At 46.2% G+C, this 24,825-nt stretch overlaps 1 protein-coding gene across 1 annotated transcript in view; it reads right to left on the bottom strand.

Moving 5' to 3' along the window:
* The window catches only part of LAMC2 (laminin subunit gamma 2), a gene marked incomplete at its 5' end in the record, with an annotated part of 62,110 nt that overhangs the window by 10,300 nt on the left and 26,985 nt on the right, over nt 1-24,825 (bottom strand). Inside the window, 14 exons of the mRNA XM_082663508.1 lie at nt 94-243; nt 1,334-1,413; nt 2,701-2,906; nt 3,219-3,375; nt 4,375-4,520; nt 6,574-6,819; nt 7,454-7,636; nt 8,269-8,487; nt 11,310-11,422; nt 14,756-14,945; nt 16,213-16,335; nt 17,126-17,262; nt 20,339-20,437; nt 23,281-23,416. Coding sequence (XP_082519634.1) covers nt 94-243; nt 1,334-1,413; nt 2,701-2,906; nt 3,219-3,375; nt 4,375-4,520; nt 6,574-6,819; nt 7,454-7,636; nt 8,269-8,487; nt 11,310-11,422; nt 14,756-14,945; nt 16,213-16,335; nt 17,126-17,262; nt 20,339-20,437; nt 23,281-23,416 — 2,185 coding nt within the window. The remainder of the gene's footprint in view (nt 1-93; nt 244-1,333; nt 1,414-2,700; nt 2,907-3,218; nt 3,376-4,374; nt 4,521-6,573; nt 6,820-7,453; nt 7,637-8,268; nt 8,488-11,309; nt 11,423-14,755; nt 14,946-16,212; nt 16,336-17,125; nt 17,263-20,338; nt 20,438-23,280; nt 23,417-24,825) is intronic.

Raw genomic sequence — 24,825 nt, 5'->3', positions numbered from 1 at the left:
TAAAGAAACACAGCACCCCTCAGACGTGGTTGGCATTGAACCCTGGGAGAGAGCGGATTATATTGGCCCGTGTGAGTACCCGTTGAAACGTACTTTCCCACAAGCCCTTGCACCACAGAGCCGTCCAGCGTGCCGCTTCCGCCTCCTTCACTCAGAGCCTTGCGCGCCAAGGATAGGGCTTGTTCGGAGTAGTCCTCGGTTTCCCTGGCCAATTGCTCCATGTTATTGGCTGACTCAACGTGGCTGAAAGGATCAAAAACCAAGAATTTGAGTTTTCACGGCAAAGAGCTTCCTTTAGGGCTTTTATTTAAATGAAAGGAGAGGAGTAAGGGAACTGGTTGGACTAGAAAAACCAAACAGAATTGACCCAGATGAGATGGAGCTCCTCTAATAGAGGAGCTATCTAGAAGCAGAGGGTGTTCTGAGAAGTAGCCTCATGTCCTAGACTTTTTTGGCCATCTACTCCATTTATGGCATAATCAGTGGAAGCTATGGAGATGGGTGGGAGAAGTCTCAGAGTGATAAAATATTGCATTTGTAAATTGTTTTCTGCAGGAGAAACCCCTAGGTTTTATTCCATTCAGGAGCCAACTCCCTATTTAGTTTTGCTGCATCTCTAAACTGAGCCCACCACTAAGGGGAACAAAGCCTGTCAATAAAAGTCCCCCAGTTGCTTTTGTCCTCCTGGTTCTAGAAAGTGATGGAAACGAGCTCAGGAGGCAGCGTGCGCTGCAAGAACACAAGCCAGCCCCCTTCTGCTAACAATTTCATTTGTGATTAGCAGAGCCTGCCACCTTGCTGAGCCCTCCGCCAAGAGCAAACCTCTTCTGCATGGTAGGATTTATAGTCAGGCAAGAACTAAGGAGCCGCCCGTTATCACTGGGGGCCTGCAGAGCCGGTTTTCAGGAGGACGTTCCCCCTCTGCAGACTTGGCCCCCACAGGCCAGCAAACAGCTCGCAGCTACTCGTTCCCAGGCTTGGTGTGGGAGCCTGGGATCCCTCAAAGGTGCAAAGCATGCTTTTCCAAGGGCTGATTCATTTGATGGGGCCCAAGGAATTATATCTGACATACACCAAAGCCATGCTGTTGAGTCATAGAGAAATCTGCGAAAGAAACACCCTCGCCCCCAACTCCTGCCAAGTGACCTTGCCCAGTGGCCACCTATATACACTAAAAGCCAAGGGGTTAAAAAAATGGCTTCAGGGCGGGGGGATGGCTGCAAAGGAGCCTGGAGGTAATGAATATGCTTTGGTCCTGAATACCCTGCAGCGCTGTTCAAGGCTGGCCTTGCAGAGGTGGTCTGAAGCAGAGGTGCCCTCCAGGACTGCTCACCTGTCTGCCAGTCTCGCGGCCTCCTGAGCTAGACTTTTAAAGCCGTTTGGCCCCATATAGTCCTCTGAGGGAGGAACGTCCTGTGGAAAAAGGACAATTGGTTAAGGCTTTGCCGTGAGCCTACATATGAGCCATGGAGCCTAAGCAGGTTCTGCACCTGTTCTGTCAGAGCCACTTGTCATTAGTCACACAGCATTCTACAACGTGACATGTCGAGTCCCTGGTCACGATGGCCATTACATTAAAAAATGTATAGACAAGAATAAAATAGAAATCCAAGTTTAAAGGAAGTTTGTATATAGATATAGATGCATTTTAAAATATATACATGTTTATATTTGCATATGTATTCAAAGTCCAGTAGAACATAGACCAAGTTTTTTTTTTTTTTTTTTTTTTGCGGTACGCGGGCCTCTCACCGCTGTGGCCTCTCCCGTCGCGGAGCACAGGCTCCGGACGCGCAGGCTCAGCGGCCATGGCTCACAGGCGCAGCCGCTCCGCGGCATGTGGGATCTTCCCGGACCGGGGCACGAACCCGCGTCCCCTGCATTGGCAGGCGGACTCTCAACCACTGCGCCACCAGGGAAGCCCAGAGCAAGTTTTAATGGTAGTTATTTCTTAGTAATGAGATCATAGGGAATTTTATGTATTTTCTGAATTTTTTACAAAAGGAAAATCAATACACACTATTTTTAAATCCTTCATTTTCTCATCATAATATCTGATTATCTTCCAGTTTTCTTTATCCACCTCCTATCCACCCACTTACATTATTATCACCACTGCCTTCTTTATTTAGAACGAGAAGAGTGCTCATTCAAACCTCTCCCTCCGACCACACTACAAACTACGTCATTAAGAAAATCATACTGGCAACATTTTTTCCCCTATTTTAAGAACCATGTCGTTATTGGCCTCCTTCCTTCCTTTCTTCTTCCTTCCCTTTCTTCCTTTTTCATCTGTTCTTTATTTCTTTCTTCCTCTCTCTCTCCCTCTCTCTTTCTTTTTTACAGCAAACATTTATCACAGCCACACATTGTGCTACAGGCTGAGAATGCAAACATGAACAAAATTGAACCCTGCCCTCTGGGAACTAACAACCTAGAAGAGTTGCAGAAAGAAGGGAGAAGAGACGGCCAAGATGAGGCTATGGGTAGCAAGAAATGAACTAGGAGAGGACATAACACAGTAAAATGGGAAACTGCAGGAAGCCAAGGAACATAAACAAAGGTGCAGCTGCTGCAAGGAAGAGAAGTCTAACTGTCTGCCAGAGAGACCAGAAAACCAGAGAGACAAGGTGAGCCTGTGACATGGGCAGTCTTCCATCTCAGCAATGACTCCCAGTCCCCTAACCCAGCGCCACCTACGGTGTTTCGCAGGGCAGCTTCACTTTCCTCCAGGCTCAGGCGCATCTGAGTGATGAGCCTGTGAGTATCCTGAACTCGGTTCTGATGCTGGCTGCCCAGGGCCCGAACTCTTTCCACAGTCATCTTGAGGTCATCCAGGCGGTTCCGGTAGCTATTCTCTTGGCTCCTGGCCTTGGCCAACTGGAGATTGAGGGATCTAATAGCACCTGAACACCAACAGGGAAAGGGAAGATAAGCACGTTGGGGGGCCAAGTCGTCAAATATAACAGAGGGTTGAAAAAGTGACTTTAACTGGCTTATGGCAAAATAGTAAAAACCCAACATATGAATGCATGCAACTGCTCTTTTATCTCCATCATTCAGATCCCAGGAGAACATCACAGACAGTCCTTCCACCTCCGCAAGGGCTAGGCAGAGACATCTGCTGAACTGTTACCACCGAAGATTCTGTGACCCAGTGTATTGCTTTCTAGGACTCTGAATTCTCTCCTTTGTGAAGGGAAATTGGCCTTCATCACCTTCTGAAATCTGGGCTTCTCTCAGAATGTCCTGAAGGGTCTGCTCAACCCACTGCATCCTGCCCTCCAGCTCTGTGTTAGGTACTGCTCCACCGTCACCCTGAGCCTTTGAAATCAGGGTCTCCAGGTTCTGGAGCTGCTGCATAAACTGATCCATCTGAAACCACACAGGGAAGAGGATTAGAACAGGTGACAGAGTTCATGGTCAAATAGCAGGTACCCAGGGGCTAGTAGCTAAAAGCCCAGAAATGCTTGGCATGTCATGTTAAAGTTCAGATTCTAGAGCCTAGACTTTGAGTCTGAATCCTGGCCCCACTATTCACTAGCTGTGTGACCTTGGGTAAGTCATTTTCTTTATCCATAGGATGGGGATAATAATAATAATATCTCACAGACTTATTACTTGGACTAAATGAGTTAGTATTTGTATAGTACTTAGAACAGTGCCTGGAATAAAGTGCTACAGAGGGCTGGTTAAATAGATAAATTTTAAAAAATAGGTTAAGTTTGCTCTACATTTGGGTTCTGTTTGGGCCCTTTCCTCCCCCACCCTTCACCCCAGTAAAATATTAATAATTAACAACAACAACATCAATTTCATTCTTCTCTGGAATTTGAATGAGAAACTTCTGGAGGCTATTCCTGTCTTGACAGACTTGACACCTCCTCATATCTTTTATACATTTATGTCTCCTTCATTTGTTTTATAAGGACATCTCTTGGGAAAAAATCCAGCTAGAAAGTGGCATATTATAATGGAAAGAGCACTGAATTTAGAATCAGGGGACATGGATGGTATTCTCGGTTCCACCTGGCCATGTGACTTTGAAAAATTACACATTTTTCAAAACGTTGTTTGCTCAGTGAAAGCTGAGATCAGAATGCTTTTCCTTCCAATTTGACTAAGTTACCATGAGTACCGAATGCGGCAGTATCTGCAAAAGGGGTTTTGAAAATGGTAAATATAAGAACATAAACCTGAAGTATTTTTACTAGTATATGGAAATTTTTTTAACATAGCAATTTTTAAAGGAAGAAATAGTAATCCCCGCCCCCGTCCCCAGGAGTCTAGGAGAGTCCTGGATTTGTGACAGAACCACCCAGGAGACACTTCAGGATTTTACTTCTGCGGGTGAGGTCTGGCTAGCATGCACACCTGAATCTTCACTTGATTATAGCAAGCTGGACAGATGGTTAATGCTGCATGCTCACAGTTGAGGCCGCCAAATCCTGGCTTGCAAACACAGCTGCCATCACTTCTACACTCCACAGGCTCCGAGCCCACTGGGTTGCAGTTGCAAGCTAGAGAAAAAAGACGGACAAACAGGAAGCTTTCATGTCAAGCTAATTCCAGAAACTGGAGGTATAGCAAAGAGAAAAGGAAGATTGAGTCACCAAGGGCAAAGAATCTTTCTTTGCCCTTGTTGATTCATATTGTGTTAGATTCATTTCTTGGCTATGCCTCCAAGCACATTCCCACAATACACAGAGGTCTTCGGAATCATCTGGCAAGTTTGTTTGGGGTGTGTGTCTGGATGAAGACACTATAACAGTTCATCCTTCCTAGTGGCACTTATTTACTTCCTCCCATTAAGTCATAAGCCTGCTGGATATTCTGCAGACACTCTGGCTTTGCTCACAGGGAAAATAACATTTCTTCTGGGCCTATATGTGCCAGAAGTAGACATCTCTCTATATATACACAGATGAGGAATATGAGCTCAGAGAAGCTGAGTAATTTGACCTAGGACACACAGCAAGAAGATGGCAAGCTGGAATGAGAACCTGGCAAGAGCCAGTGATATTTTCCTTCTGCGGTAAAGCGGTACCTTTATTCAATCAAATTGATTCAGTACCACTATGTGTCATGTTCTGTTCTAGGAGCTGAGGATGTAACAGTGGGTGAGACACTACTCTACCGGAGTGATTCTTTGGGTTACTCCACCTTCAGTGCTCACAGAACACTTGGTAGTATGATCATATGTCTAAGCGTACTGTCATTATTTGCTTACATATTTGTGTGTCTTCCTTATTAGCATATGAGCTCTTTGGGAGCTGGAGCTGACTTATTCATTATTATAACCTCGGTATCTAGCTCCACACTGGGTACATGGTAAGTTCTTGATAAAAGATAGTTGAGTGAAAAAATGTATGGTCTAAAGGCAGTGAAATCTCTATTAATAGCACCTTATAGATGGAATTATATAGTTTATAGTATGCTTTCTCATATGCTATTTTATCTTTGCAACCACTTTGAGTAAAATATTAATCACCCATATGAGGAAACTGAGGCTCAGAGAGATTAACTGGCATGATCAGCGTAATACAACAGGTATGTTAAAAAAACTGGACTTGAACTCAGTACCGCTGATGTCATGTGGATGCTTCCTATCATAGGACATCACACCTAACCCACAGACTGGGGTCAGGGCAGGTGGAATTCGTGCCCCTGGGTAGAAGCCCCAAGTTGCACAGAGGTCCTCAGCATTTCTGGGGCTGGGGACTCTGGTGTGAGTCGGGGGGTGGCTCTGGGCTCCCTGCAGACCTCCTGGGGGACCAGGAGTCCTCCAATCTCGGTCCCCAAAGGCACTCTGAACCTTAAAATGAGGAAGCTCCTGAGTTCTGGGCACCAGGGCTGGTCTGGGACCTTTGTGACCTAGGGGTGAGTCTGTGGGGCAGGCCAGCTCCCTAGAACGGAATTTGCCTCTAGAACAGAACGTGTTCGAAGGCTTGAAAGAAGGGCTGAGCAAGAGGCCTGATCTGCACATTCATGCTTTGATCTGAAGCGGCCCCCAGGAATGCTCCACGGGAGCTACTGCTTTGAAGCCCAGTCTCCTTAGGAGACGTTTGGACTGTTACCTTTCTGTACATCAATCGCACTGAATTCCTGAGAGGATCTCTTCAGCTGCTTTACCACCCCCTCCCCTCCCACTTCAGTGTGTTCAGGCTTCGTCTCAGCCCTTTATCACCTTCCGATTCAAGGTCCGGCAGCCCCTCCCTGCCTACCAGCCTTGGGACTGGGCGCTGGAAGCAGCCCCATTTCAGCTCCTCTTCCACTCTGGAGCATAAACCTGACCTTTTGCACTTCTCCCGCCCAGCTTTAACCCTTTCAACACCCTCCAGCTCTGACTCCAGAGCCCTGATGCAGGGGACACGGGTCTTAAGACCTCTGACAGGTGAAAGGTCCAGGCTGTTCACGAGCCAGTCGGTCAGAGAAACCAGAGTAGCACCGCGATATTACCTGCTGTCGGCCTTGCTGATCTGTATGTTCTGACACACGTACACACACAGGCGTGCACGCACGCACACACACGCACACACAGGCTGTCCAATCCGTCTAGGGGTGCAGTCCTACCTCGACACTTGTCCATTGGGTTGGGAGCCAAGGGGTCCCCGAAGTAGCCTGCTTTGCACTGGTCACAGTGGGCACCGGCTGTGCCGTGGAGGCATTTCAGACACCTGCCCGTCAGGCGGTCACAGTTCCCAGAGGCACTGGGGTCCACGTTGTTGTTGCACTGACAGGGTTGACAAGGCCTCACTGGGCCGTGTTCCCCAGAGGGGTCCCCAAAGTAGCCATCGGCACAGAGCTCACAGCGGGCACCTGGAAGGAGCAAAGAACCAAGCCCGAGCGATCACCCACTGGCAGCAAAAGCAGATGCAGAGGACGAAAGTGTAAATAGCCCTCTAGAGGAGCTTTCCCCGTGGACCCCAGAACAGTAGCTTCAGGAACAGGAGCCCACGGCCAGGGCCTGGCTCTTCCACTACATGGTGGTCACACATCTTAGAACCCAAGCGCCACTAGGAGCCTTCCTGCCGGTTAACTAGCTGACTGGGAAAAAGTCAGATTGAGACCCATACCACTGAGACTGCTGCTGAAGAGAAACTCTTCTTTCAGACTGACCAGCAGAGAGATGCGACATTTATAAGGCCACTAAGTTTTCCTTCTTCACCTTGGTTCATTTTTAAAAACTTAGTTAAACCCTGTATTTCATCTGAAAACTTCATCTCCTAATTACAAACCTCCTAAAACAGCTTTAGATGTTTCCTCCGCGTAACTGTACACTCTGCCCTTCCTCCATCCACTTGAGCTCTCGGGCATCGACGAGCTATCCTTATCTTTAAAATGAGCCCATTTAGACTAACCCTGAGTAATGAAAACTCCCTGGGAATCCCTGGGAATAGAAGCTATCCTTGCAGATTCACGGCAGCAGGACAGGGCAGGCAGCTGGCCTCACCAGTGACACCGTGGGGACAGTTATTGCACACCACCTCCTCTGTCTCTGGCATCACGGAGCAGCTGAACCCATTGCGACAGGGGCAGGGCTTGCAGCTGTGGGGGTCACGCGGGTCGTTGTAGAAACCAATGGGGCAGTCGGCACACTCGATGTCAGGGTTTTCATCCCCTGAATAACAATCTCCTGGGGGGAGCAGAGGAAGAATGGAGGAGCAGAGAAATGAGCAGGGTAAAACTGTACACTTGCTTTAATATGCATGACATGTGCAAGTCAGAGCTTAGTAACTCACAGCCTGCCTTTCTGAAGCTTTCCCCAGAGTGCCTGAGCGCCGGTACTCTCCTCTGCCCTAGTACCAACTCTAAACATGGCCACGACCCTGAGTCTCACCCTCACTCTCCCAGGCTAAGCAGACATACGCTTCCTTTACCAGCCATGACTTAACACTGCTCCCCTGTCCCCCAAGGCCTGACACCATTTGTCCGCACATTCATTCCAGTCCTGACATTGCCTTTGATCTCCCCGTACAATGCTTGCAACCCGACACCAATTCCCCCACCCCGCACTGAACCATGACAGCCATTTCCTGTAACCTAGCACCTTTCTCACAACCCTGTGGCATTTCCATAATGAAAAGGATTGAGCGTAATAAAGCGCCATGTCCATCTTCCCTGACTCCAGCCCTGCTTCCCTTAATCCTTTCCCATCTCTGAAATGAGTTCAGGCATGGTCTTTCCTACACAGCTCTCTCTTCCGCGAGAGACCTCAGTCGCCTGGCTGTGCCCCCAACCATCTGCTCCAGGTGTCATTTCACTCACCTGTGTCTGGATCACAAGCCCCTCCTCCTTGGCAGTTACATGGAATACAGGTGCCAAAAGGTCCCAGTCTGGCTGAATCTCTTTTGTAGCCAGAAGCACATTCCTGGCAGAACTGTCCCTTGTACCCGACAGGACACACACATTGTTCAACCCATGGTGCTGGGGCTCCAGAGATGGGGCGAGCTGAGATCAGGGTCACATTGTCAAGGTACCCAGTACCTGCAAGAGAGGGAACACGTTAGAAGCAGCAAGTGGTAAGGTCCAAGGATCTAAAGTCAGGCCTCTCATTGGATTTTATTTCTCTTAACTCCCTGATGAAATGAAAATTCACATTTTTAAGGCAAGACAAGAAAAATTTAAACATAAAATTTTTCTCTGGGCTTCCCTGGTGGTGCAGTGGTTGAGAGTCCGCCTGCCGATGCAGGGGACACGGGTTCGTGCCCCGGTCCCAGAGGATCCCACATGCCGCAGAGCGGCTGGGCCTGTGAGCCATGGCCGCTGAGCCTGCGCATCCGGAGCCTGTGCTCCACAACGGGAGAGGCCACAGCGGTGAGAGGCCCGCATACCGCAAAAAAAAAACAAAAACTTTTTCTCTGCCCTTTGCCCTCCTCATTCCCCTCTAGTTGCATTGTACATCTGCATTATGTGTTAACCAGACCTCCCCTGTGGCAGAAATACCTGCTCAACCATAAAGATCAATTTTTCTCCTTCTGGCGCCAGCCACGTAACTCCTTAGACGATAACATTCCTTTGTCAATCCTTTAAGGGGTCATGACGACCCACTACTCGCCTTGTACGTGCAGACATCTTTGGTGAACTTTATGTACAATGCCAATATATCATTTTCCCTTAAAGATAGCAATTAGTGCAGAACAGACTGGTCAGATGACCTGGGGAGACACTGGGCCGCACCTAATGGAAGTTCTTAGCTTAAATACTTGCTTATGACCTATTAATGTTACTAGCTATATTATATGCTACCTATTTTACAAAGATTATTGTTTCTTGCATTACCAAATGTGTGATTGATCCTCAGATGAAATTAATGATGATTAGGCAACTTGAAACAATTTGATCAAATATATAGTTCTACAAGATTGTAATCATGCATAATAACTCTAGATACGGGAAGAAGCAACAAGAGGGAACTATTTCCTGGACCATAACAGAGTAGAAAGACAGGAGGTCCAGAGGCTTTTGGCTACTGTTAACTGAACCTAGTCCAGTAATAGCACGTTCTGTGGCCTGTCAACGACATCCTCAACTGACCTGGGAATGTGCGCTCCTAGCAATTGCTCACGAAATGCCTCCCAGACCTTGGTTGAACTTAAGACCGAAAGGGAAGGGATTGTAAAATAAAGAGTGTTGCCCACTATCCAGATCTACAAGAATGAAGTCTTTAGCCACTGCAGTCGCTGACCTAAAGTACATCCTGAAAGGACTTCAGGGCGAAGATCAGGGTGTGGTACTTTGTGCTCTAGGAAACCTGACAGAACTGGCCCTCAGAGAGTTAGATATTTTCAGGAGAAAATTTTATGAGCCCAGTTTCTTGCATCTTCCCGTACTTAGAAAAGCACTTAAACCATTAACTAAGGTATCTGTTCCTTGCAAATAGTAGTAACCTTCTACCAAGATGTGTGCTTGATTGAACGTAGCTTCTCCCCAAATCACATATATACTGGCTTCCCCCTTTACCTGTTTGGAACAGTCTTCAGAACTCTCCGAGAGACTGTCTTCTGGGTTATAATTCTCATATTGGCTCAAATAAGATTTTCCATTTCTTTCTTAGATTGACAATTTTTAAAAATTTATTTATTTTATTTTTGGCTGCGTTGGGTCTTCGTTGCTGCACGCGGGCTTTCTCTAGTTGCTGCGAGCGTGGTCTACTCTTCATTGCGGTGTGCGGGCTTCTCATTGTGGTGGCTTCTCTTGTGGAGCATGGGCTCTAGACGTGCGGGCTTCAGTAGATGTGGCTCGTGGGATCTAGAGCGCAGGCTCAGTAGTTGTGGCGCACGGGCTTAGTTGCTCCGCGGCATGTGGGATCTTCCCGGACCAGGGCTCGAACCCGTGTCCCCTGAATTGGCAGGCGGATTCTTAACCACTGTGCCACCAGGGAAGCCCTCTTAGATTGACTATTGATGAATATATTTCATTGATAGCCCTATCAAAGACAGTTGGTATTCACTCACTATGCCATGCATAAAGATATAGCAGTTCATATGACTGACTGCATAGGCTCTGGTGTCAGAAAAATCAGGGTTTAAATTCTGGCTCAATCCTCACTATCTGTGTGAATTGGGCAAATCACAAAACACCTCGATGACTGTGTTTCCTCAACAGTAGAAGAGAAATGACAGTGGTATCTACCTCCTATGTTTCTTGTGAAATTAAATGAGACAATGCATGTATTGTAGTGTGCTTGGCACATAGTAAAGATTCAATAAATTGTTAGTAAGCACCTTTTCTACTTCCTGCTTTATTCACTATATCAGTGACATGGAAATGGTGCATGCCAGCCATGCTTCCTTTTTACATGTGTGCTAAAAAGCTTAAGGAGGTCTCATTTAAATAATCCCAATCGAGATTAGGAGTACCCAACATAGTACATAGTATATAAAAGTTCAATAATAGGAATTAACAGAATACATGGTGATATCCGAACGTGGTAGCACCGAGTATAATTCCAAAGGAAAGTTACTCAGGAAATAAAGAGAACAGTGTTGTAGATGCGATTTCCGAGCTAAGGGAACGTGCCTTTTGCTGTAGGTTATCTTCTTCAAATAATCAGCTTTAATCTAAATTCAGAGGCTCTTTAGCAAGGAAGCATCATTCATTCTTCAATGATGCTGACCTCTTTGCAAGAAACATTCTTTCTTAACAACTTCTTCTAGAATGTACAAATCTAGACCCAATCAGAGACTCGACATCAAAACCATTAAGTCGTTTGTTTAATTGTTTGGAGACTGTCACCACCTTAGAGAGCTGAAGCAAATTAAACTAAAACCTAAGAAGAGAGAAATTCATTTCTTTTAGCCACTTACTGTATTCTCCATAGGTAGCTCGGATCCGCAGGGCTGTGAGGTTCCGCAGTAACCTGCGATACTCAAAGTGACTCAGCTGGGGGCTCCAATTACTGCTTGGATTTTCATTTAATCTGCATGATGTAAAAGCAAAAGCTGAAAAATCCAACTCTTATCAAATCTCATAATGCGTATACCCGATACAAATTATGCCTGAGAATGGGGGAATAGCTAAGCCCCTTCACAGCCCTGCTTGTACGGGGATGAAGGACTGGTAGCCACATCCTCATAGGCACAAGCCTGGAACTTTCTCACTCCATGGGGAGTGCAAGCCCCACAGGATTTGCTGGAGGGCATCCCAGTGCAGGAAGCCAAGCTCCCGGGGTCACAGCATCCAGGGCTGGTCCAGGCCCTCAGAGACCACTTTCTATTCTTGGTCACACAAAACCTAACAGCAGGAACATCTCTGAGTTCCAGAAGCTCTGATCCTCCAGAGCCATCATTCATTTTTGGTTTTGTTGTTTAAATGATTTGTTATCTGAGCACATTTCACCTCCTATTTTCAAAAGTCAGTTTCCACCTTCTACACTGTCCACATCTAATACTTCCTAGTTTGGCATCACGTTGCCTCAGCGCATCACATCACCAGCCCCTGTACTATTCTTCTTTATGTTGTTTTGATTTCTACTGGAATAGCCCTTCCAGGAACCATACTAACCCTTTTGTTTCATCCACTGATTCGTGAAATAACTGTTTACTGTGCACTTGGTTTGAGCCAGAAGCTGTTTCAGGACGGAGGATACAAAGGCAAGTAGAGTGAGGTGATCAGTGTCTCCCAGGGGTGGCGGGTAAACAAATAATTATGAGACAATGCAGAAAGGGCTATAACAAAGGCATGAACAGGATGCCATAGAAACTCAGGATGGACTGTAACTTCACCTAGGATTCTGAGAAGGCTACTATAAAGGAAAAACCTGCAAGCTGAATCTTAAAGAGTAAGTTCACCAAGCTGAGAAGGTGGGAATGGGTGTTCCAGCGTGGAGAGCTGGGTGTTTGTATCGTTAGAATAAGTTGCACTCAGTTATTTAAGAACACATTGTGTGTGTGCTGTGGGTCTTCTATTCTCTATTACCTTTACCTCTGCCCTGGGGTAGGTCCCCAACAACCCTCACTTGAACCATTGTGAATGTGTCCTGGTGGTTCAATTAAAGACCCTACCCAAACTTGTCCTTCACACAGTATTTGCACCCAGCCTTCACACCTGATCACACCAATTCTCGACTTCCAATCTCTCAATAGCTTTCCATCATCTTGTAGGCATGGGCAAGATCTCAGCACCTTGACATGACATCCAAGAACCACCATGCTGGGTCTTTTTCCAGCGTTTTCAATCTTATCTGCCCATCTCCCCTATACACGCTGTGTTCCAGCCATAAATACTGCTTACCAATCCCCCGTATTATGCCTTTCCACGTTCCCACATATACTCACATGTACGGGTTGTCCTGATTTTGTCCCTGGGAAAGCCCTGTGCTTCTTCCTGTTCTCAGTCCACACACTGCGTCCTTAGTAATGCTTTTCCTGGCTCCTCCAGGCAGAACTAAGACTCTTTCCTCTCCTCCCAACTCCCCATGAGCATGCACCACCACTGAAGAGATTTTGTATTGTGTTATGTTTGCTTTTTGACATGTTACATATCCTACTAGACAAGAGCTCTTGAAGGACAAACACCACGTTTCTTCATCTTGAATTCTCAGTCTCTGACACAGTACTAAGCGCTTAATAGGCACGTCCCCCTCCCCTGAACTCTCTGTACCCACCATTCAAAATTCCCATTCTAGAGAGAAAATATTTGCAAATGATATATTTGATAAGGGATTAATATCCAAAATATACAAATAACTTATACAACTCAACATCAAAAAAACAAACAGCTTAATTAAAAAGTGGACAGAGGACCTCAATGAACAGTTTTCCAAAGAAGGCATACAGATGGCCAGCAGACACATGAAAAGATGCTCAGCATCACTAATCATCAAAGAAATGCAAATCAAAACCACAATGAGATACCACCTCACACCTGTCAGAATGGCTCTTATCAGAAAGACAACAGATAACAAGTGTTAGCAAGGATGTGGAGAAAGGGGAATGTTTGTGCACTGTTGATGGGAATGTAAATTGGTGCAGGCACTATGAAAAACAGTATGGAGGTTCCTCAAAAGAGTAAAAATAGAACTACCATATGATCCAGCAAGTCTACTTCTGGGTATTCTTCTGAAGAAACAAGAATACCAATTCAAAAAGCTATATGCACCCCTAAGTTCACTGCAGCATTATTTACAATAGCCAAGATATGGAAAGTATCCATCAATAGTGGATAAAGAAGATGTGGTATATATGCATGTATATGTGTGTGTGTGTGTGTGTGTGTGTGTGTGTGTATGCAATGGAATATTACTCAACCATAAAAAAGAATGAAATCTTGCTATTTGCAACAGCATGGATGGACCTAGAGGGTATTATGCTAAGTGAAATAATTCAGACAAAGAAAGACAAATACCATATGGCTTCATTCATATGTGAAATCTAAAAAACAAACAAACAGAACAGAACAAAAACAGACTCATAGATACAGAGAACAAACAGGTATTTGCTAGAAGGGAGGGTGTGGGAGGATGAGTGAAATAGGTGAGGGAGATTAAGAGGTACAAACTTCCAGTTATAAAATACATGAGCCACGGGGATGAAATGTACATCCTGGGGAATATAGTCAATAATGTGATAACACTGTATGGTGACAGGTGGTAACTAGAATTATCAGGGTGATCGTTTTGTAATGTATAGAAATATCAAATCACTATGTTTTAGACCTGGAACTAGCATAGTGTTGTAGGTCAATTATACTTCAAAAAATATCCCATTCCACAGGATAACATGTAACCTCCTTAGACACACATGGGGCCATCCATGACCTTACCTCAGCCTCCTTCTCCGACCTCACTTCTCACGGTATTCCTCTCCCTGACCCCACGCTCCACTCATGCTTAACCACTTAGAATTTCCTAAATGTACGAAACTTCCTCAAACATACTTCTTCTGCCATGTTAACCTTCCCCCCTTTTCTTTCCTTAAAGAGCGGCTCTTCACTTGTCACGTCTTCTTGGGAAGCTTTCCTTGATCACTCCAGTGTGAGTTACTGATATCTCCTGTGTGTGTTCAAAGCACCTGTGTCCACCTTGTCCCTTACAAGCTGCACTATGATCATCTGTTTATTTTTCTCCCCCATTAGCTTGTCCGGGGCTTGTGGGCAGCAATCATGACCTGTCTCAGCACATAACACCATGTTTGGTACATAAAAAGTGCTCAGAAAAGCTTGTTGAACCAATGAATGATGACTGGATGAACAAAGGAATCAGACTTCAGTCACAGTTTGCTCTCTTTGACCCACTTGTAGTCTCTCTCTTTACCTGAAAGTGTAAGTCTTGGTGACCCCACAAGGCAGTGTCTTGCCAGGTGGAATCAAGGGAGCTGTAATCCGTAGACCAGCACCTTCCAGGATCACGTCATGGGCGGATGGGTGTCTGCCTCCCCTGTCCACACGGTAGTCAAAAGACAGGCTCTGCCCATAGCTCACCTGTTGATTCCCAAGAAATTTGGCTGTGAAATAGAATTCGAAAAGACTGAGGTCAGTTCTGAGACTGGAGAAGCAAAGGAGTGAGTAAGTTTTCATCAATGTTGGCAATTTCTCCTGGGGTCCTACGTTACCCACCCATCACCCCTCCCCAGCCACCCTGCCAGAAGAGCCAGTTCATGGCAGCGGACATGGCCTTGCAACTCTTGGCCACGAAGAAGGGTTAGTTACTGAAACGTTAAAAGGGCCTCATTATAAGACAATTCCATCCGTTACATGATTCATAGCCTGGCCCCTGTGACAGACCAATATGTAAAGATCCCAGGTGTATCAGCAATAATACCATTTGTTACATAATGCTTTCTAGTTTACAGAATACTTTCGCCGACATCATCACATTTGATGGCAATAATTCGTGGAGGTTGTCGTTATTCAATAGCTGAGGGAACTGAAGTTTGGAAAGGTTAAGAGGCCACCTTGCCCAGGAGTCACATATTAGCTAAGGATATGAACTAGGATTAAAATTCTAGCCAGAGGGGCTTCACTGGTGGCTCAGTGGTTGAGAATCCACCTGCCAATGTAGGGGACATGGGTTCGAGCCCTGGTCCGGGAAGATCCCACATGCCACAGATCAACTAAGCCCGTGCGCCACAACTACCGAGCCTGCGCTCTAGATCCCATGAGCCACAACTACTGAAGCCTGTGAGCCAAGACTACTGAAGCCTGCGCGCCTAGAGCCCGTGCCCCGCAACAAGAGAAGCCACTGCGATGAGAAGCCCGTGCACATCAACGAAGAGTAAGCCCCACTCGCCGCAACTAGAGAAAGCCTGCACGCAGCAACGAAGACCCAACGCAGCCAAAATTAAATAAATAAATTAATTAAAAAAAAATTCTAGCCAGAGCTTTTCCATCCAGCTTCTCTGACTAATGTATATTTTTAAAATTTACAAGCAGTTTAAAGCTTTGAGAAATGGTTTCTTTTCACTTTTCCATCTGTTTCTCAGTAGACCCACAGATTTGACCACTGTCCTTATTTCTTGTCCTGATGGGAGACCTAGAAACTTCCCATTTGATGGAAGCAGGGACCTGAACCAGGGTCTGACCACCTGGACACCCAGTTCTGCTGTACTGTGCCATGACTTTGTCAAAAAGGGCTGAAGCCCCACTTGTCTTCTGGAGATACTACTGCCCAGAACACTAAGTGATAAGATGTCCACATTTTCTAACCCCATTTTTCTATCCTGACTTCTTAGTGTTCTAAGTTGGCTTCTACAGGAAAAATACCGTACATACCAGGAGCTATAAAATAGACAGGGTCTGGCTGTCGTGCTGAGCTAAACACATCTCGATGGCGCTGTGACCATTGGAGTTTTGCAGGAGACCCATTTCTTTGGACAGCCTTCCAGCCATCAACATCTGAAACACAAATAAAACCACTCTGCATTTGGACAACATCTACTGAGTTAAACAAGGCAAGACTTGCTTGCTACTCACTAGCAGTGAGTAACAAGTGGGGATTTCTTAATGTTTCCACATTCGTGTACCATCCTCAAAATCCCCTATGCACCTCTCTACTTTGTATTCACCTTCACCCACTCCTGCCCTACAGCTGCTGTGACTTCTTGTCTCCGAGTCTGACTCTTGGAATAAGAGAGCATGTTTTCATCTGCCTATAATTTGTATTTTTATTTTATTTACATAAACAGGGTCTGGCCTTAGTGAGGTAAGAGGGTCTAGTATGTTCAAAGAGAAACTCAGAGTTGAAATCATATTAATCTCCCATATTTTTAGAGTGCTTTGTAGCTTGGTAACTAATTTCACATAAATCAACTCGTTTGGCGTATGTGAAAGCGACATTATGAGTGAATGTGAATTCCAGGAAGACTCATGTTAAGCCCTTCAATCCAAAAGAATGATTCTTTTGTGGTTTTAAAATAGATGAGATGGGAAATGCAGGGAGATGAAAATCTGGTCTCTTTTTAGTTATTTTTTTAAGTTATTCATAAGCTGGTCTGAGTAAACTATTCAGCTATAACTTTTACAAGACATTAGGCTCTTCCTTATTGCCTCAAAAATAATATACATTTAAAGCTAGAAGAGAGTTGCTAAAGATGACTCAAGGACCCCATGCCGTGGACGGAAGTCTATAGGCACAAAACCCTATACAACATTAAAAGCAATAAACCTAGAAAACAGATCGCTTTACCTTGATGGAAGGTAGAGGTGATTTTATGGACACTGTAGTCTCCAGAGCTTCGGCAGCTGGCTGAATGCCCGTAGCAAAAACACTGGGTACAGCCCTCAGGGTTTCCCCCATCCAGGTGATAGTAACCTGGTCGGCACCTGCAGTGACGTTTTAGAAATCAGGACAATATTATAGGTTATTTCTGTCCCTATAGAGAATATGATCATTTCTACTTTCTCTTCCACCCGGCCCATTAATTCCCAAAGGTGAGGAATACTAAGTTGCACATACCCCCCCCCCACTCCCAGACCCCCCAATGGACAAATCACAGCTCCTCATTAAGAAAGCACAAAAGGGCTTCGCTGGTGGCGCAGTGCTTAAGAATCCACCTGCCAGTGCAGGGGACACGGGTTCAATCCCTGGTCCAGGATGATCCCACATGCCACGGAGCAACTAAGCCCATGCGCCACAGCTACTGAGCCTGCACTCTAGAGCCCGCGAGCCACAACTACTGAGCCTGCAAGCCACAACTACTGAGCCTGCACGCCTAGAGCCTGTGCTCCGCAACAAGAGAAGCCAACAAAATGAGAAGCCCGTGCGCCGCAACAAAGAGTAGCCCCGCTCGCCGCAACTAGAGAAAGTCCGCGTGCAGCAACAAAGACCCAACACAGTCAATTAATTAATTAATTGATTGATTAATTTAAAAAGAAAGCATGAAGAATATTCACTTTCTCTTGCTCTGGTAAAGCAGTATCATGTTTGATGTGATGGTCTGGAAACAGTGATTTTTCCCATCCTTGGTGAGGAATTGAGTGGGCAAGTTGGGGAGGGGTCAGGTAGGGATATGCAGAGCTGGCCCTGTCCTGGAGTAAGTATTTAACGGGGGCAAAAGGGTGGGAAGTGGGGGCCAGCAAAAGAAAGGCAAATGCTCCCGCCCCAGCACCCACTCAGCTGTACTGACCCCTCCCAGACCACCCTCCCTGGCATTGCCCACCATCCCTGCCCCTTGTACCTAGGCTCTGACCCCCAGGGGAGGGGGCAGGTGAGGTTATGCCAAAAAAGGATGGCTAGAGGCTCCTACAAAAGCAAAATGTAGGCTGGCCTCCCCTCTGCTCCTAGCTCGAGCCCTCCGGTGACTTCTCTGGGGACCGCAGCTGGCAGACAAGTCCCGGAGGCTGGGGTCATAGAGAAGAGGGCAGGGGAAGCCGGGAAGGATTTGTTTTCTTCTCTGTTCAAGTTAACGACATCCTTCTACATGAAATAATGGTAGTTTCAATTATCATTTATTTAGCACTTGTGATATGCCAGGCACCTTACTTATGCTCCCTCATTTAATCCTCACTACAACCTTATGAGATAGGAATTGTTATTTCCAATTTTCTTAGATGATAAGACCAAGACCAGAGAGGTTAAGAAACTTGTTCAAGGTCATACAACTGGTAAGTGGCTGAGACAAAATTCAAACTCAGGTATATCTGCTGATAAATTACGTGGTCTAATCCATTGGACTATATGTCAAGAATATGTTCATTGTGCAAAATCACGGAAAAGCAGTTTAGTCGTGAACAACAGATGCTTCAGAGACCAGCTGTAAATAAATAAGTTGGGGTTTTTTTTCCTATAGAGAAAGGGTTTAAAAAATCATTATAGTTTCTGTGGAGGAAACCTTCAGATTAAAAGAGATTAAAAACCAAGGAAGGGGGCTTCCCTGGTGGCTCAGTGGTTGAGAGTCCGCCTGCCGATGCAGGGGATGCGGGTTCGTGCCCCGGTCCGGGAAGATCCCACGTGCCGCGGAGCGGCTGTGCCTGTGAGCCATGGCCGCTGAGCCTACGCGTCCGGAGCCTGTGCTCCGCAGCGGGAGAGGCCACAGCAGTGAGAGGCCTGCGTACAGCAAAAAAACAAAACAAAACAAAACAAAAAACAAGGAAGGAAGGAAAGAAGGAGGGAGGAGGGGAGGAAAGAAGTGGGGAGGCACAGAAAGGGTGGAGAGGGAATGATAAAGGAAGGGAGGTGGGGGGAGGGAAGTGAAGGGAATCAGGCAAAACTAAACCACAGTGTTTAAGGATGTACTTGGGTAATTAATTATGAAGAAAAGTAAGTAAGTCAGAATAGTGGTGACCTCTAGGAAGGAGAGAGGGTGTTACGAGGCCGGCATAGTTTTAGCAAAGGTCTATTTCATATAATTGGTGCTGCTGGGAACATTTTACGTGACTTTCTATTTCTGTGTTCTATTTTGAAATTTAAAATGCTTTCAAAAAGAGACTCCTTTTTTAACACTTAAATCTCTGTTTCCTCACCCCCCCACCTCAGCAGCAAAGAACCCCCTGAAAACAAAAGCCAGGAATGTACCTGGCGTTTCCTCTGCCCAGGTATACTAGACTGGCAGGATGCCAAAGAACTGCTTTCTTTCGTTTAAGGAAATAAGAGGGAAGCCTTTACCTCTGGGGCCTACCTCGCAGCCCTCTGCTCACAACAGTATCAGGAGAGGGAAGAGTTTTAAGTCTGGGCACAGTTTGTACTTAAGGAATTTCCTGCAGCAGCAACTGAAGGTGGATAGACCTGGTTGCACCACCTGTCCCAACGTGGTTTGGGACCCAAAGGGCTCTTACATCTCCCCCCCTATTTCATGTGTGTGCATGTAACCACCATCCCATCCCCGGTCCTTCTCAGCACAAGACGGTTATCTGTGGCCATACACTGCGATATTCCCACTTACTAAGATTTTCCCAACATGTTTAATTAGACCAGGCCTTTCCTGGGACCAGGTTGAGTCATGTGACCTCATCGCAGCGTACCACCTTGCATAGAGCACCTGGGATTCAGAGCCAGCTGGCCAGGGACTCACTGGGGCCCTGTGCCTCTGTCACAGCATAAACAGAGAAGGGACCCAGAGCAAAAGCTTGGAGTCCAGTGAGATTTGGGGCCTTGTTGCACTTTTTTTAAGGTCTAGTTTTTGAGGGAAGTTCCAGTGGTTAAGGCTCTGCGCTTCCAATGCAGGGGGCACGGGTTTGATCCCTGATCGGGGAACTAAGATCCTCCACGCCATGCAGCGTGGCCAAAAAGTAAAATTAAACATAAATAAATAAAGCCTAGTTTTTGAGGACAGGGGGCAGGAAGAAGGTCATCAACATTTGTTAAGTGTCCGTTTTCCGTAATTGCACTCAGAGGATGAATTCTCATGCTAGTTGCCCAGGGACACCCTGCTGTGCCCGTAGGGTCACAGTTTACACAGACCTATCACAGCGCCCTCCGGTGACAGCTGACTTGCAGACACAGCGGCCTGTGTCACAGGGCCCCGAGATGCCAGCCGGATCACAGTCACACTTGGAGTCTCTGAGAAAGAAGAAAAAGAAAATTAGGGATGCGTTTCCAAATACTTTGCAACTATACACGTGAAGATCAAGAACTCATAAGCAAATGTCACCAGCTTGAGTCAATCTTTCATCTTCAGTGAAGCTTCTCTTAGCTATTCTTGTCCATGCTAATCTCTCTCAGACTCTTTAAGAATTCGTTTGTCCATGCTCGTGCTACTCAAAGTGTGGTCTGTGGCCGGCAGCCAGTCTAGGAACTGTTTGCTACCCAATCCTATAAAGAGGAGGGGGGCTTCCCTGGTGGCGCAGTGGTTGAGAGTCCGCCTGCCGATGCAGGGGATGCGGGTTCGTGCCCTGGTCCGGGAAGATCCCACGTGCCGCGGAGCGGCTGGGCCCGTGAGCCATGGCTGCTGAGCCTGCGCGTCCGGAGCCTGTGCTCCGCAACGGGAGAGGCCACAACAGTGAGAGGCCCGCGTACCGCAAAAAAAAAAAAAAAAAAAAAAAAAAAAGAGGAGGGGTTTGCAGCAGAATGTAAACCACATTCATCACAAAACTGTTTAGTTTAGTTTGGTTGACTGTTTGGGTCAGTTGACATTAAAAAAAAAAGTTATCATTTGTTTACCTATTGTTTAATTCAATGGTGTCTGCTTTCATCGTGATTGATTCCATCTACTTGCTTTTGGTTCATTTAGTTCTTTCTTCTGGTGACACTTCTATTGACATATAATTCATACCATGTAATTCACCCATTTAAAGTATACAATTCAATGGGTTTTAGTTGACCCTCAGAGTTGTGCAACCAGCACCACAACCAAGTTGAGAACACTTTTATTACTCCAGAAAGATACCCCGTGTCCTTTAGGAATCACCCCCATTCCCTCCCTCCAGCCCTAAACAACCACTGACCAACTTTTGTCTCTGTAGATTTGCCTATTCTGAACATTTCCCATCTATGGAATGGTACAACCTGTGGCCTTTTGTGTTTGGCTTCTTTCACTTAATATGTTTCCAAGATTCATCCATGTTGTACCATGTATCAGTAGTTCCCTCTTTTTATGGCTGAATAAAATCCTGTCTCGTGAACATGCTACAGTTTGTTCATCCATTCATTGGAATGGACATTTGGGTTGTTTCCACTTTTTAGCTATTACGAATAATGCTAATGTGAACATCTGTGTACAAGTTTCTGTGCAGATACGTATGTTTTCATATCTCTTGAATGTATACCTAGGAGTTAAATTGCTACTAGTTTCGTTGACTTTTTTTTTTTTTGGTCGCAAGACTTTCTCGATGAAAAAAAATCAGTATTTTCCTCATTTAATTTTAGCATAATCTCCCTGACTTGTGCAGACTAGAGCTTTGACTAATGGCTGACTCATCAAAGCACCGGTCTCTGTCACTGCGCTCGGCACATAAGCACATGTGTTTATCTCATGCGTCTAAAACCAAGTCTGTTGTCTTTTCCCTACCAACCTGCTCCCCCTCTGACTGCCCCGTGACCCCAGCAAATCCTGCCAAGCCTGCATCTGACTCCTTGTCCTTCACATTCCTCATCCAGTCAGATGCCAAGTCCCAACCAGCTTCCTGAAGATTTCTTTCCCAATCTTCTTCTTCCCACAGTCTCCTCCCCATCTTGGTCCCTCTGTACCATTATCAGGATCCTCTGAGAAACATGTGTTCAGCTTCTGCTGGTTGCTAAGCACCAGGGATAGTAAGAAATAGGAAATAGCCCTGTTCTCTAGGAGTAAAACAAGAGTCAGAACACGGAGGGGTGGAGACTGGTCTGGAAGGTCTCTGTGAGGAGATAGACAAGGTGGGGATGGAGCCGGTGAAGCTCTGCATGGCTCTGAGGGAGGGAAGAGTGCTCTAGGCCAAGGCTGACGTCACATAGCTTGGCTCCTTTGAAGAAGCAAAGGAAGGCTGGGAGGGGGGGAGAAATGGAGCAGTAGCCTAAGGCTGAAGGTGGAAGGGGCAGGAAGGTCTTGCAGGGCCCTACCTGCCTAGATAGGAAGTTTGGATCTCATTCTAGGTGGGAAAGGAGCTAATGGAAATTTGGAGCAGAGCTGTGATATATTTCATATTTCATATTTTACAAGGGTTTACAGAAGAGAGACAGGGCCCAGGGAGGGGTCAGGGAAGTCTGGGAGAGAACAATCTACATAAAGGCCCAGATGGTGAGAGAACTTGGGCCAGTGGTAATGGGGATGGTGCCGGCATGCCTGGTGGGTGGGTCTCATACGGGCAAAGGGTTGGAAACATGGGCGATGGGGAGGCGATGCCTCTGTGGGTGGCCTTCTAGCCAATGGCTTCCCTGCCAAGCTCCCCCTCCTCTAAGCCAGCCCAACGCCCTGCCAGGCTCTGCATCTCTGTGGGTTGGTCATGGGATTTCTAATGTATGCTCCACCTTCTTCCAAAAAGGAAGTTGAGGAGGGATGGAGAATGCTTCACGCTAAAGGGGATTAAAATTATGCAGAAAGATCTTCTACTCTGAGTCTATTGATTTGAAACGAGTTCCAGGTTAAAATTTGAAGGACTCTTTACTTCCATCCTAGTTCATGTAAAGGAGGGGCATTTGTCAGGGTGAAGACCCTAGGTTCCAGAGACAGAACTCTGAGCCTGAATTTTAAGTCCACCCTCACCAGCAACACAGGGCATCTTACTTATCCTCTCACGATTTCAGTTTCTTATCTTTAACATAAGCATAAGGCTAATCCCAATGTTTTAGGATTACTGTGAGGAGTCAGTGAGATGGCCCACGTGAGGTCCTCGAAACGGTGTTTCAGTAACTCAGTTACTCAGTAAATGTTAAGCGGTCCCTAATGTTGATACAATTGCGGAAGCCACAGTGATGGGACAGGCACTTACAGGAGCCTCTGGTCTTGGGTGCACCCAGCCTCAGTGAGGGTGTGGAAGCCTGGCAGACAGCGGTCACACCTGTCTCCTGTCACACCTGGCTTACAGCTGCATCGTCCAGCATTGTCACATCGAGCGCTAAGAGAACCTGTGACCACAAGGTAGGGAAAAGGAAAGAAGAAAAGGAAATATTGAATTTATGCAACATTAGGAAGAAAACATCACCCTATGGGAGCTCAATAAATACTAAGTAATAACCACCACCTGCTGCTTCTAGTAATTCTTTCACATTATCCGGGTATGCATCCACCCACGAGGGAACGTCCTGACAGCCAAGGATAGCTTCTTCAGGGAAAGGCACAGAGATGACTCCTGAAAGCATTATTATTTATATATCTACTCTGGTTTCAACATGAAATAGTTTGTCAGATCCTTGAGATCTCAAGAAGGAACATTGGTGAATGAGCACTTCGGCCTCCACAAAGACAGGATGAAAAAGTGAGCCACGTTCTTCCTTATCTCTGGCAGGCAAACGCCATCTTTTAAGGGGCAGTGCTTGCATGGTATGATTTTAAGAGTACAAAAAAGCCTCTTAACCAGAAACATCTCTACCTACCTGGAGTGGAGCATCACCCCTTGTAAGGAGTGAAGACCCTGTGCGTTTTACCTGGTTTGGGGCACTAGAGTACTTGTCCTATGATTCGTTTTTTATAGACATGCTCTGTAAAATGGGACCTCGCAGACTGCATAGTGACGAAAGGCAAGAGGTGCTCAGGATAACAAAATGTGCCACTCTGGAATCCAGCCACCCCTCACCGCACCCCCTTCCACACCCCAGTTCCAGCCTCCATCTTCTCTCACCTGAACCCTGCCTCACACTCTTCTTCCCACCTCCATCCTTGCCTCCTTATGCTCCATTCTCTCTACAGAAGCCAGAGTGTTCCTTTTCAAATGGAATTCAGATCATATGACTCGTCTGTTCAATAAGTCTTCCAGTGGGTCCCCACTCTGAGCGGAATAAAGTGCAAACCCTGTACCACGGCCTACAAACTCGACCTCTCTTGCTTCATCTCCCGCTCTCCTTCACTGAGGTCCAGCTCCCCAGCTCCCCTCCCTGTTCCTGGAATGTGTCAACTGCTTCTCTCCTCTGGGCGTTTGCATCTGCTTCTCCCTCAGCCTGGAATGCTCCTTCCCCAGAACCTCCCCTCCTTGGCCCATTCTCAGCACTTACATCTTGATTAAATATTACTTCCCTAGAGAAACCTTCTCTGACTCTCATATCTAAAATATCCATCCCACTGCTCCCCCAGTCCTTAGCCCTGCTTACCGATGACTACCTCAGCTTATGTTCTCTGCCGTATCCCCCGCACCCAACACAAAGAAGAGGTTCAGAAATCTGTTGGATTAATTAACCCTTAAGAAAGAGGATGTGGCTATTGTGAAATGAGTTAGGAAAAAGCCAAAAGATGAGGTGGAAGGTGGCTTACCTACTTGATAACTTCCCAGCAGTTGGCAAAATTATAAAGTAATCCCTATATTCCAACTAACTGTGATAAT

This window comes from Grampus griseus, assembly GCF_964374135.1.
Source record: "Grampus griseus genome assembly, chromosome: 1".
Taxonomy (NCBI): domain Eukaryota; kingdom Metazoa; phylum Chordata; class Mammalia; order Artiodactyla; family Delphinidae; genus Grampus; species Grampus griseus.
Note: the sequence above shows the minus strand (reverse complement) of the source record. Positions and strands in the feature narration are given on the sequence as shown.